A 12938-nucleotide genomic window follows, 5' to 3' on the forward strand; every position below is an offset into this window, starting at 1 on the left:
CTTTTAGAGGAATAGAAGATTTCCAGCTGACAGATGAACCTTGGTCTGAGAACAAGAACAGATTTCACACAGGTAGAGATCAGGGACTAGAAGATTCACAGCTTTTACAGCTGTGACAATGAAGCTGTGTCTAACGGGATTGGGAGACTCTAACTGCTGATGGATCCATTTGGACGATCAAAAAAAATCAAGATGGAGAGCTTGTTTAGTCTTTGGGTATTCGCTCATTGCTCTGCACTTTTTTCTGATTGTGTCATCCATGAATTTAATGTTTTGCTTCTGTTGGACTCAGTTATAGATGTTTTAAAGACCGTTTTCACTTCATTTGGAGACTCTTTGGGTAGGAGGGCCAGCTAAATGTCCACCTAAACTCGTGTTTTTCCTCAGGCCTGATTCCACCGTCCACATGAAGTGATGCAGTTGGCAGATCAGACTTCCTTTTGTGCTTCCCTGACTGCCGTTTGCAGGTTAAATTAAGTCTTTTGTGCGACCCGGAGCATTTTCTCCAGGTTGTGTCGGCCCTGCCCCGGCTCTTCAAACACTAAAACCACACGCCCAGCAGCGAGAAAGCGTGCCTTTGGTTGAAAAGCAGCCATTGTCCGCCCAGATGATTGTGAGTCATTGTACTGGCAGCGCAAGCCGGGAGTCAAATGATGTGATGCAGCAGAGAGACCTCCATTGTGGGGCCGTATAAAGCTGCGGCAGGAACGGCGGCCCTGGCAGATACCGACTGCTGGACGTTCGGGGGAGTTTTGCATGAATAGTGGAGTAATTCAGTCAGCGGCGACGAGGTGATTAGCATTTTGAGTGGATTCACCGCCGGCTCTGTCCCATTCACAGGGCGAATCAGTGAGTAGCCAGCAGGATCTCTCAGTGGTCTGGTTTGTTTGGGAGGAAAAGGTCACGTCTGCTTTCAGAGACGTTTGGACAGATTTCACATTTACAGAACAAACAGAGGAAATTTTGGAGTCAACCACAGAAATGAAGAACAATCTCAAAGTGTTGTGAAGCCAATCCATCAAAATTTTACACCATTTAACTCACTTAATTCTGTTTTTACAGTAGCTTTTACTTATTACTGGCTGAATATCAGCCTTTTAAGAATATTTGCACACATCACACGATGCCATGTGGACTCTCAGACTGGAGATTTATTCATGCTCGTTAATTAAATTACACTTAAAACTCATTTTATGTGGGAGAATTTAAGAGCAAAATATCAATACGTGGAAAACTCCTCAAAACAACATTGATAAATACGTATTTTTAACAATTTATTTCCAAAATGCACAACTTAGCATTACCGAAAACCTCCAGTGGAGCCAGAAGTTGAGTTACGTGCAATATTTGTGGATTTTCTTACGTTTGGTGTGAATTTCAGAAATAAACAAGTGACCATTTTTTGCATGAAGGATATCTTTACATTGTGAAATCGGGCATTTTTGAACATTTTCGCTATTTTCTCATGAAATGCTGCAGGTGACAGAGAGAGTCGGTCTGTTGTTTATATGCTGCTGCTGGATTAAAGACATTTTCTAGTCTAAAAAAGCAAATGATGAGGATTGTGTTCAGGTGGATTTATGAGCTCTCAAACTAAGATTGTTGCTTTTTCAGGCCCAGTAAATAGAAGTGTTTCCTCGTCCAAATACTGTCGAGGTGGAAAAGCAGATCTGTAGTTTTTAGTTGTTTTTTCTGCAGTGAATGCGGCGGTTTGGAAATTCAGAGGCAGAACTGAAAACACACAGCACATTTTTTCTGGCTTTTCTTAATGAGCAGGATCGACTGCCAAGTTGTTTTTGGCAGTTTTAAGCATCAACATACAGACTTCATATTTCAAATAACAAATCTCACCATTCCTGAGTCTTTGCTCCTAATAAGCCTGATTTGTTGTGGTATTGAAGTCCTCCCCCCCATCGAGCAGACAGATGGTGATATCCATGAAAAAATGCTTGAACTGAGGAGGGAGCCAGGAATCTGTAGGTGTGTGTGTGTGTGTGTCGAGCCTGCCTACACACAGTGCTATGTACCTGCTCCGTGACACTTTACCTGCAGCTCTTAATCACATGAAATGCAGCCTTGGAGTCGCTTCAGAAAAACCTCTGCAGATCTCCATTCAGTTTGCTAAAAAAAAATCAATCTTTGCTGATGACCCACTGCTTTACATGTCAGGAGCATCGCTCTTAGCTCGTAGTTTTGCCGTCTTTTTTGGATTTCTGAAATTCAGCCAACTCATGTGAGTGGGTTTATTATTAAAGGACTGTTTCACAAATATTCTCAGTTGTGTTAATTCAGGCAGATCCTTCAGGTTTCGTTTCGCTCTTAAATCTTTTAATGCTGTAAGTATCACCATTTAAATGTGTTGCAGAAAAACATCTAAGAGACTGCTGCCTTAAACATAATTTTTTATATATTACCCAGTAATTGTGTTCAATATGTTTTGTAGGAAATGTAATTATTGCTTGAATTGTGTCCACATTATTCGTCTTTTTCAGTCATACTTTGGGGTGAATGGTTGGACATTGCTTAAGACTTTGACACCAGTGTCCAGGGTTTGTGTCCTGCGTCCCATGTGTGGTCATGGTTTAACAAAGATTGTGGTTTCAGTTAAACATTGAACAACCTTCAGCCTCGCGCTTCGAGTTACCGTTGACTTTTTCAATATTTAACCAAGATGGCGATCTTTCTCCAACGTCAGCCAAGCAGTGTGAGTCGCCAAACATAACAATAAAACATTTACCATTTTCGTTGAAATATTTCCTCATTATGTTGATGAAACACCAGTTATACTGAGAGGCAGAAAAAGAAAAGACATAAAGCATTTTGTGTTCTCTTTCTCATTGACCAGTGGGCTGATCGTTCATTGAGGATCAATATGGATGTTAAATAAGTCTGATTCACGACATGAGTTGCATTTATAAGTATTAAATGCATCACTGCCGTCTCTTAAAAAGCTACCTGATGGGAGTGCTGCTGTCTGTGGAGGCACTTTGTTCGTTCTGCATCTGGGAGGTGATGACCGAGATGTGAGAGCCTGTTTTTGGTGTTTGGATTTTGTAATGTAAAGGCTTTGGCACCTGTCACACGGTGAACACAGATTCGAACTACTGTACTGACAGTTTCCCTCAGCTCTTTGCTCTGTAGCATTTGAACTTTTACTGTTTCCTCTCGTCATTTTCAAATAGGCTTTGCCTGATCTGAGAGAGGAGAATGTCACGCTGGGAGGCTCTGTGAGGAGCATGTGGTTTAGCTTGAGAGAATACATCAAATATGCAGTGTGAGAGATGTTGCTGCACATCATTTCAGAGAGCATCATCTTCGTCCTGGTCTCTTCCCTCGTGAAAGCTCATGCCGACATGTCAAATGTTGCACTTGCTGTCTCTTACAGAAAAGTCTGTGTGCTGAGAGGCTGATGATGCAAAAACTGATTCACATTCAGCACAAAGAGAGACTGCTCTTCATCATAGCATCATCTTCAGGAGAGGAGCAGTTGATCGTTTGTGGAGATGTTTCATTTATTTCCATCGGGAGCTTCCAGCGAGCTCAAGACTTGGTTTTTGTGGTTGTTGCTCACATTTGGTTCATTTATTGGTTTATTTTTTTTAGTTCTTTGTAGCGAATGAATGAATGATTGTTTCTAGAGAACTAAAATTCAGTTCTTTTTCCCTTCTGTTCCAGAGGCCAGATTCAAAATGGGAGGCAAGCTCAGCAAAAAGAAGAAGGGGTACAACGTAAACGATGACAAGGCCAAAGACAAGGACGCCAAAGCAGAGGGGGCCTCTGCCGAGGAGAGCGAAGCACCGAAAGACAACAAAGACGAGGCCCCGGCCGCCACCGATGCTAAAGAGGTAGCAAACGACACGGCGGCCAAGGAGGCGCCGGCAGCAGACGCTGCAGCGCCTAAAGAGGAGGAGAAGAACGCAGCTCCCGCCGCAAAGGAGCCCGAGAAGCCCGCCGCCAACGCTGAGCCGAAGACTGAGGCACCCAAGAGTGCAGAGCCCGCCAAGGCCGAGGAGAAACCAGCTGCTCCGGCCCCGGCCAAAGAATCGGCCCCTGCCGCCAAGGAGCCCGAGGCTAAGGCCGCGGCGCCGACCCCGGCGGCTGAGAGCAAAGATGAGGCCGACGCCAAAAAGACTGAGGCCCCCGCGGCACCAGCAGCCAAAGCCGAGGCGGCCCCCGCCGCCTCCCCTGACCCCAAGCCCACAGAGGCGGCGGCTCCCGCGCCGGCGAAGGAGGCCGCCGCAGCGCCTAGTTCAACACCAGCCGCCGAGCCTCCCGCCAAGGAGGCGAACGCCACAGAGGCACCAAGCAAGGATCAAACCGTAGCAGTTCAAGATTAATGGACAGCTTCTTTTCGGAAATGAAAAAAAAAAGTACCTAACTCAACGACGACGAAGATTAAAAAACGAAAATGAAATTAACTAGCCCACCCATATTCTGACGATAACAATAATAATAATAATTGTAATGATGACAATTTGTTGAATGAGGAGGACCGGAGCAACCACCTGGAGAAGTTTCCCACCGCTGCAAATGATTATTGCTATTATTATTGTTATGTTTTATTTTTTTCTGCTGTAGTATTTGAACTTTGATACGAGTCTGTGTCGACCACACGCGCCATTCCACATCCATCGCCCCCCTCCCTCATACGGTCAAGAGGTTTAACCCATCTCAGCCCACAGAAGGCCTGCGTTCATACATTCACCTGCACCCTCTGCTCTGTGGATGTCAGGATATCAAAATCTGGGGAGCAGGGCTGAGGGAAGGCGGGGGGGGGGCGGGGTTAAAAATCACTTTACCAGCTGGACCACTGAATCTGTCCACTCCTCAGCTCTCCCCCTTCCTCCCATCCTCCTCCTCAGAGTGTCGTGTTCTCGGCTTCGGCCCGGTACTTGCAGTTTTTCGGTGCCGTGGAATTGTGGTTCTGTCCTTTTTGAACCCGTCCTCCCCCCTGCCATTTCGGTACCCTTGGGTTGTGTTGTTACCCATTTTCCTGCAACCCAGGAAGTCTTAACAGGGGGAGTTTAAATTTATGGTCAGGCCTGAGAGTGTTCAGGCTTTCTAAGACATTTGGGAGGTTGAAAACGGTCGACTTTGCAGCGCAAAACACATCTTAGACGTATAAAAGAGTCGTAGGAATTTTTCAGATAAACTTCTAGATTTTGTACTGAAACCCTTAGGTATATTGTAAGTCAACTAAGTGGTTTTTTAACATTTGTAATACGCTTATAAAATCTGCAAAGCCTCGCTATAAAGATCTCCTCAGTGTCCTCAGAAAGTCTGATGGAACTCTCTGATCCTCCGTCTAAATCTACTTTTATTTTCAAAGACATATCAGCTGCTGAGCCGGGAGAAACAGGCTGCACAGTCACCTTCCCACAGACTGTTTGACCTCGCTTGGAAAAACAAGCCGGTGACATTCTCTGCATCATCGGGACGGGTCAGATAGCGTTGGTTCAGCTGCGTCCCTCCTAAGAACGCAGATTAAAGCTGCTCTCTCTTTGCATTTTGTGGACGCTGTCGTGCACCACGAGGCAGACAAAAGTCCTAAAATTCCACTTAGATCAAATCATTTTAAAGTGTTATGTGCCTACAATCTTCTGTCTGTGTGTGTTTGCAGATTGTGGAGTTTGGCTGGAATTTTAAGATCAGGAATAGCGATGTTGTCAACAATGCGAACTACAAACATGGAGGAATGTGCTGCAGTAGAATAATACTGATAAAAATGACATAAAAGTTTTAATTAAACACTCCTCAGCCATTTGAAATTGGCCCAGAGAAGCTGTGATTACAGCAGGAACATCATGATGAGTCTGTCCTGTGGGGGGGGGGGGGGTGTCACCGGTTTGGTATCTAAGCAGGTGAAAACAGGCCACATGAGATCAGGTACAGGTGCTGTTTGGTCCAGGTCTGTCTTCGTGCACCTGTGAAGCTCTGTGACTCCCAGCAGGCTGATCCCTACCCACTCGATCTACTATGGTCCATGTTTCTGCGGCAACCGTACGCCACGCTATGGGATGGAAAAGCCTTGCACATGAAAAGGGAGCTTCTGATTTCATCATCGTCACCCCTCATTTCCCTTTACTTTTCAGAAATATATATTGCATATATGTTCATGTATGCAGCGGTGGAAGAATATGCACTTACACCTTTTACTCAAGTAAAAGTATCAGTGTTACTGTAGAAGAATACTCCATGGCAGCGAAGTCCTGCGTTGTGATTTTTAATTCAGTAAAAAGCGAAGAAGAAAGTTTATATCTCTAGTTTTCAGGATTGTCATGCTTCAGGATCAGAGGGAAGGAAGGAAGAAAGGAAGGAAGGAAGGAAGGATGAAAGGAAGGAAGGAGGGATGGACTTAGTAAAAACTACTTAAACATCCAATGCTTAAGTAGAATTAGTGAAGAAGAAACTTTGCATCTCCAGTTTTGGTGATTTTCATGCTTTTATATGAGCTGAAAAATGAAAAGAAGGACAGAAGTAATGACGGATTGAAAGACAGCATGAAGGAAGTAAAGAAGTAAAAAGAAAGGAAAGGAATAAGGAAGGACTGAAGGACAAGAAACATCAGAGATATTTATAGTATCTCAAAAGCTGACAGATAAATATAATTAAATATTAAATCAATTTCCTCTGACATGTATTGAACTCGACTCTTGAGTGTTTTCCCAAAATAGAAAGTCAAGTAAGAAACCAGCACCCCGAAAATTGTACTTCACTACAGGACTTGAGTAAATGTACTTTCATAATCTCCACCTTTGCTATATATATATATATATATATATATATATATATATATATATATTTACTCATGTCAGCCATCTATTTGCCAGCTTTTCAGTTTCATCCAGCTGACACACAACGTTTTCCTCCCAGCACTTGTCAAACCGTAGCAGAAACAAACACTCGAGGAGCGTCGTGTGCCACTTGGTTCAGTTTTCCTTCCTCTCTTGACTCAGTAAATTGCATGTCCGTGGTTGGGTGAACCTGTAGTCCTGTCTTTTTGGTCAAGTGGAAAAAAATAATTTCTCAGTCTGCATCCATGGCAACTACAGTTGATATTTTCATCCCATGTCTCACCACTGCTATTTCCACACCACACGTTCATCCAAAACAAACAAAAAGATGATATGGAAATTGATGCATTCAAAATTATATGTACTTGTATAAATGGTGCAACAGTAATAAAATGTAAGAAATTGACTGAAACTTGAGGATTTTGTGCAAGCCAACTTTTTTTTTCACGCACTCACAATTAAACAGATTAGCTGTCATTCTATATTACTGTCAACAGATCCAATGGAAAGACAAAAACACTGTTCGTCTCCCAGCGCTTTGACTGACCTGCTCTGAACGTGGCTCTCAGCCCCAAGCCCGTTAGTTCCTGCTAAAGATGGAAATCTAGAAACACAGCTCACAAATATATAGTTTCTTCAGTTTTTAACACTCAAACAGGAGGAAATAAAGCACTTGATCAGGACTATTTTCAGCGGCGGATTAATCCACATTTGGCGCTGTATGAGTGTTTGTGGCAGCAGGACGGTGTGTGTGTGTGTGTGTGTGTGTGTGTGGGACTGAGGCAGAGTAAATGTCAGTCAGAGCAACAGCGAGGCTCCCTGATGTGTTTGTTAGTGGATTCAGTCAGTGTCGGTTTCAGTCTTGTCAGTGTGTTGAACATAAGAATATCACCACATCATATCCACGTTATGATGCAACAACGCAAAATAAAACAACAGTAGCTATTAGCTAGTAGTATTTTCAGAAAACTCGAATGACCTGCTCCCTTTCATTACTAATAAAACTACTTAAACAACAATTAGCATGATGCTGCTGGGAATTAGCAGCAAACTGAGCAACTCTAAGCAGCTCTTGTGCGTTTTTAGCTCATTGTCTTTGTGAGGTTGAGTTCTCAGCTTCTCAACAACCTCCAACACAAAACATACACGACCACCTCCAGGAAACGAGCTCAAACCGGGCGTCTGCCATCTGCCCAGCAGCAAGCATCAGACGCTGCACTGCTACACAAACACACGAGTCTCAGTGTGTATCTTCACTGTGAGCACGCTCCTGTTTGCTGCACTAAGTAGTAAAACGGTCCTGAAAACCGCCTCCTTTTAAAGTGTGCTGTGCCCCGCCTTCACCTCTCATAAAACCCGTCCAGGCTCATCTGTGCAAAGTGATTCACAGTATCACAACACCTGAAGCACCTGGCACAGTTTCAGCAGCACTCAGCCTCTTCGTCTCCGGAGCGTCATACATTAATACTCGGACAGACTTATTTTAAGGATCCAAGTGTGAAATTTGGGTTAGATCAGCGATGGATCTGAATTATGAAGCTGTATTCATACTATGCTGCCACTACTGAGCCACCGTATTTCACATGAGTCAACTTCTTTTTCCACCCATCAATATTAGAGCGATGTTGCCTTCAGATTTTGTTCTTATAGATGTAAATGAATCTCACCATTTGATGGATAAAAGCGATTTATACTAGGAAGAAAATGTAAAAATCTCGACACTGTCAGCAGGATGAGATGAAATAATCAGCTGATCAACAGAAAATCAATTAATTAAAAATGAGTAAAATAAGAGCGGATGGCAGAGTGTGGATGTTTGAGTGCTGCCGCGAAAAACAAAGAGAAGAGAATGGACCAGTTTTTATAGCCTGGGGGGTGAAGCTGACCAGGTGAGCCACATCAGCTGACGACCACTTGAACAGCTGTTATAGTATAGTGCACTCTGATTGGTTGGTCGTTGCAGCACTCGCAGTGGGGGGAATTGACCCTACATTTTTGGTACTGACAGAGCTTTGATGCAGATTGTTGGATGAAGAAAGTGATCTCACATGTGGAACAGATCAAAACTGAGTCCAGTCTGCAGCTGTTTGTATGCAAAAGAAAAATAAATGAGTGAAACCAAAAGGATCGCTAATTATCGCTTAAATCGTCACTTTTAGAAAAATGTATCAAATGACAATCTGAAGACAAGGTGATGATGTAAAAGTGGACGCTCATGACGAGTTTCAGCACATCGTTTAGCTGTTCGGCTCTCGCTCTCAGCGCTCTCATGGCGCCGCTCTCAGAGAAAAGCCTCTGAAAACCACCTGTGCACCACCTGCCCAGCAGCAAACAGCAGACAGACGCAGTTAGCGACGAGCCGGTGAACGCAGTGGAGCGCTGAGCAGCGAAAGAGCCAGATATTTCTCTCCGGTGTTGGTAGAGACCAAAAACAGAGCTAAAAGACATTAAGAGAATGCAAAATAAGAGATTAATTGACGATATAATGAATAAACATCGAAATGTAAAATAGAGGTGGCACTCACTGTCCATGATGCAGTGTGACACTAATGGTCTCATAACTACCGTATGTGTCAGACTCACAGGGTTGTTTGAGTTGACATAGCACCCAAAGGCCCCCCTGCAAACTGTCTATAATTATATAACACACACACACACACACACACACACACACGTCTCTGATAATTAGAATAATTTCACTCCTCTTATCACACAAAAAGGAAGATGACAAATGGGAAAGTCTTGACAAGAGGAAATGATTGATGTCTTTATTGACCCCCCTCCTTCTTGCAAAGAGGAAGGGGCAGTAAATCATGGACTTAATCTGACTGCTGTGATTTACACCTGTTCTTTAAACCTTGCTCGTGCCTTCACTCAGGCCACAACGAGGCTGGATAACATGCGACGATGAACGGAAACAGGAAGTGGACGGGATGTATCCCATGAAGCTAAACGAGGCCTGATAATGTAAAACTCCACATACAGTCTGCTGTGTAAAGAGGCGACACTAAACACCCTGGGTTTAGGAATAGTTGGCTGCTTTGACTTGTTTTGAACAGCTGAGGAGGATTTTGACCTTCAGTATTTAACAATATTACCAGTATTTAGATGGACATGCTGTGGCTTCTTTGTGTGTGGTATGAAAATAATGTCATGTTTTATGAATGTTAGGAAGTACACCTATTCATTTATATATATATATATTTGAGTTCTGAAGCTTCGGAACAATTAAAAAAGGCTTGTTTGTTCCAGTGTGGGTGCTTCAGACAGTGCTTCACCCGCAGCTGTTTCACTGGGCTGCTTGTCATGTTGCCTGGGCGGAGACACTGCTGCAAAGGCTGAAGTCAGGGAACAAAAGCCTCTGTGCCACAGATTACATGACAGACCTACAGTCACATGGCTGCCTGTAGCCTTTACTCTGCAACGTGTGCACTGATACGTATCTGTAGGTAGATATACGGTAAATCCTCGTGCCCAGCGGCGGGCGTACGGAGAAACTGTGCCGCTCATATCTCAACAAACAAGCAGCACGGACAGGGACAGCAGGAAATGCCTGGAAGAAGTTGCACTGTAGTGACAGAATATGGCAGCCCGGAGCGACGCTCATACCAGCTCTGAACGAAGCTCCGCTGGTGGTCGGGGAGGGTTTTGTGTGTGGGGGGGTGGTGCTTTGTGATGGCTTGGGGCCGGGATCCATTAAGTGAATACATCTCGTGTGATGTGAGCAACGTGAACTCGCTCAGGTTATTCCAGTGCATCAATGGTTGCTATGGAAACTGGGGGCATTATTCGACTGGATCAAGCAGAGAATGGGAGAAACAACAACCAGCTGAAGGAAATCAGATTTTAACGTGAAACGTTACCATCATGTTTTTTGGAGGGGGCTTCAGTTAGGATGGAGTTAGATGAGCTGCACATTGTTCTTTGGTTTCAATAACAAAGCTTCTGTCTCTTTCTGTATTCGAAGCTAACCCTAATCAAACAGCTGTGATGGGATTCAGTGGGAACGATGTCCTCAGAATTTGATTCCTCCGTCACACAGAAGTGAGAGCTGGTGCAACCGTCTCCTAGAAATTTCTATACTCTGAATACTGTCTCTAGTTGCTTCGTGATGGCAAACGTTATCGCTGCCTGGATTGTGTTCAGAGGCAAAGTTCAAGTTCCTTAAACTTCAAGGGCTTACGGGAAGGGACCAGCTGATAAATGGTAAGTCTAAAGCAAAAAGTCTAAACAGGAGAACAAATCCATTAGAAGAAACTAATCCAAAAATCAAGAAATGAACAAAAGGTCCAGGTGAGTCCAAAATCACAGGAATCACAAGAGTTGGGGCACAATCACAAAGACTTACAGGCTTGACGTTGAGCTTGGTTACTCTCTCTTTTTCTCTTCTTAGCTTCCTCCATCAACGTCCTCTTTGCCTCTGCCATGATGTCCACAAGGCTGCTAAGCCGGTTCAGTTGCCCCCTCAGCTGGATCTGGTTCTGGTGCTCATTCTGGTGCACCATTCCCCGCTCTGGGCCTGAAAAACTCCTAGTGGTCCAAATTTCCTGTGCTAATAAACACTGACACACCCCGGTGCTCTGAACCTGTCCGGTCCGGGACAGAGTCAGCTACCTGCATGGCTAGCTGAGCTAACTTGCACGTTTACGTGTCTATTAGGAAACCCCTGAACTCACAGAGAGTTGAGGCAGGGCAGCGGGAGGACATCCGAGAAAAAACAGGAAACATCAACTGTTGGTGTGTGACGTAGCTTTTTTCCATATATCCACAAACTACTCGCTCAACTGAGTTGCGCCGTGAAAGAACAGGCGTTCAGGGCACAGAGTGGGAATAAAAGAAGCACCATTCTCCGTAAGTCAGTGGATCATCCAAATGATTTTGTAGTTGTTATAAGCAGATATCATATCGTAAGATTAGACATTTTAGGAGAAAAGAAATGCAGGGTCAACTATTTTTTGACTCGCCTGATATGTTGACGAAATTTCCCTCATTATGTTGATAGAAAACATAATCCAGCTGATATTCAAAAGGTGTTTGCTTTTGCAAATTAGCTGTATGCGCCACAATTTGTAAGAGAGAGGGTTTGATAATGCCACGGAGCTGGCTGAAGTATAAGTCTGCTGAAGGGGGGAGATCCAGACTGTAACGAGCTGCTTTCCATTTGTGTTGACAAAGAACACAGGTAACGTGCTCACACACACACACACACACACGCACACGCACACGCACACACACACACACACAGTGATGCACTCTGACATTTCTATTTTTGTTTGTTTTTATTTTAAAACACTTGCAAACCTCGGCCCATCTTTCTGTCAGAAATATTAAAATGCTCAGAAGCAGACGCTCTGACCTTTAGTACGTGGAGCGAATCAGAGCCCCCGCCACACACACACACACACACACACACACACACACTCCCCGTAGCGTTAACGACAGAGCGTCACATCTGTGGGCTTCATGCTCAGGCAGAAATCTGGCTGAAGACAGATGCTGAACAATGAAGGAAAATAAAACTTCTGTCTCAGCTGCTATTTTCTCTCACAATCCATCAATCCCATCGAAGACAACGCGTGAGAGAAAAGAGTCAGACAAGCAGTAATTACAGATGTACAACGCTGTCAGACTGAGGCCTCGGCGACTTCTGTCAGAATGACTGTAAAGTGTCAGACGGCGATGTGACGCAGCAGGTGTCTCTGTTCAATAAGAACAACGCGAGAGGTAAAAGCTTTATGGTTTTATTTGCTTCTATTTTGCTTTTTATTGTGCTTTTAAAAGATCTCCCAATGACTGTCCGACTGCAAAATATGAATAAAATTCCTCGCTTAGAATCACTCATCGCAATAAAACCAAAGCCTGTCAGACGCTACGCTGCGTTTCACTGTGATTCAGCAGCTCAGAAAAAGAGACAGAACTTCTTCTACAGCCAGAAAACGCAAAACTTTAAGAAGCAAACAAAAGCATCCTGTTACACGCTAAATAATAATAATAATAATACATGAATGAATGAAAAGACAGAATGCACAATGAAAAATGAATGTAAAATAAGATGGGGAACAAACCCCACTTGAAAAGTAAGATAGAATAAAGGTGAAAATAACAATAAAGACAATTCTTAAAACCACAGAATAGAATAATAAA

The 12938-nt window shown here is 43.8% G+C and overlaps 1 protein-coding gene across 1 annotated transcript in view; it reads left to right on the forward strand.

The window, feature by feature from the left end:
• Window positions 1-7211, forward strand: part of basp1 (brain abundant, membrane attached signal protein 1) — a 46364-nt gene extending 39153 nt beyond the window's left edge. Inside the window, exon 2 of the mRNA XM_041949315.1 lies at window positions 3676-7211. Within this exon, the coding sequence (XP_041805249.1) occupies window positions 3690-4337 (648 nt within the window). The 5' untranslated portion in view covers window positions 3676-3689 and the 3' untranslated portion in view covers window positions 4338-7211. The remainder of the gene's footprint in view (window positions 1-3675) is intronic.
• The last annotated feature ends 5727 nt before the right edge of the window (window positions 7212-12938 follow it).

The sequence above is a fragment of the Chelmon rostratus genome, chromosome 12, assembly GCF_017976325.1.
Source record: "Chelmon rostratus isolate fCheRos1 chromosome 12, fCheRos1.pri, whole genome shotgun sequence".
NCBI lineage: Eukaryota > Metazoa > Chordata > Actinopteri > Chaetodontiformes > Chaetodontidae > Chelmon > Chelmon rostratus.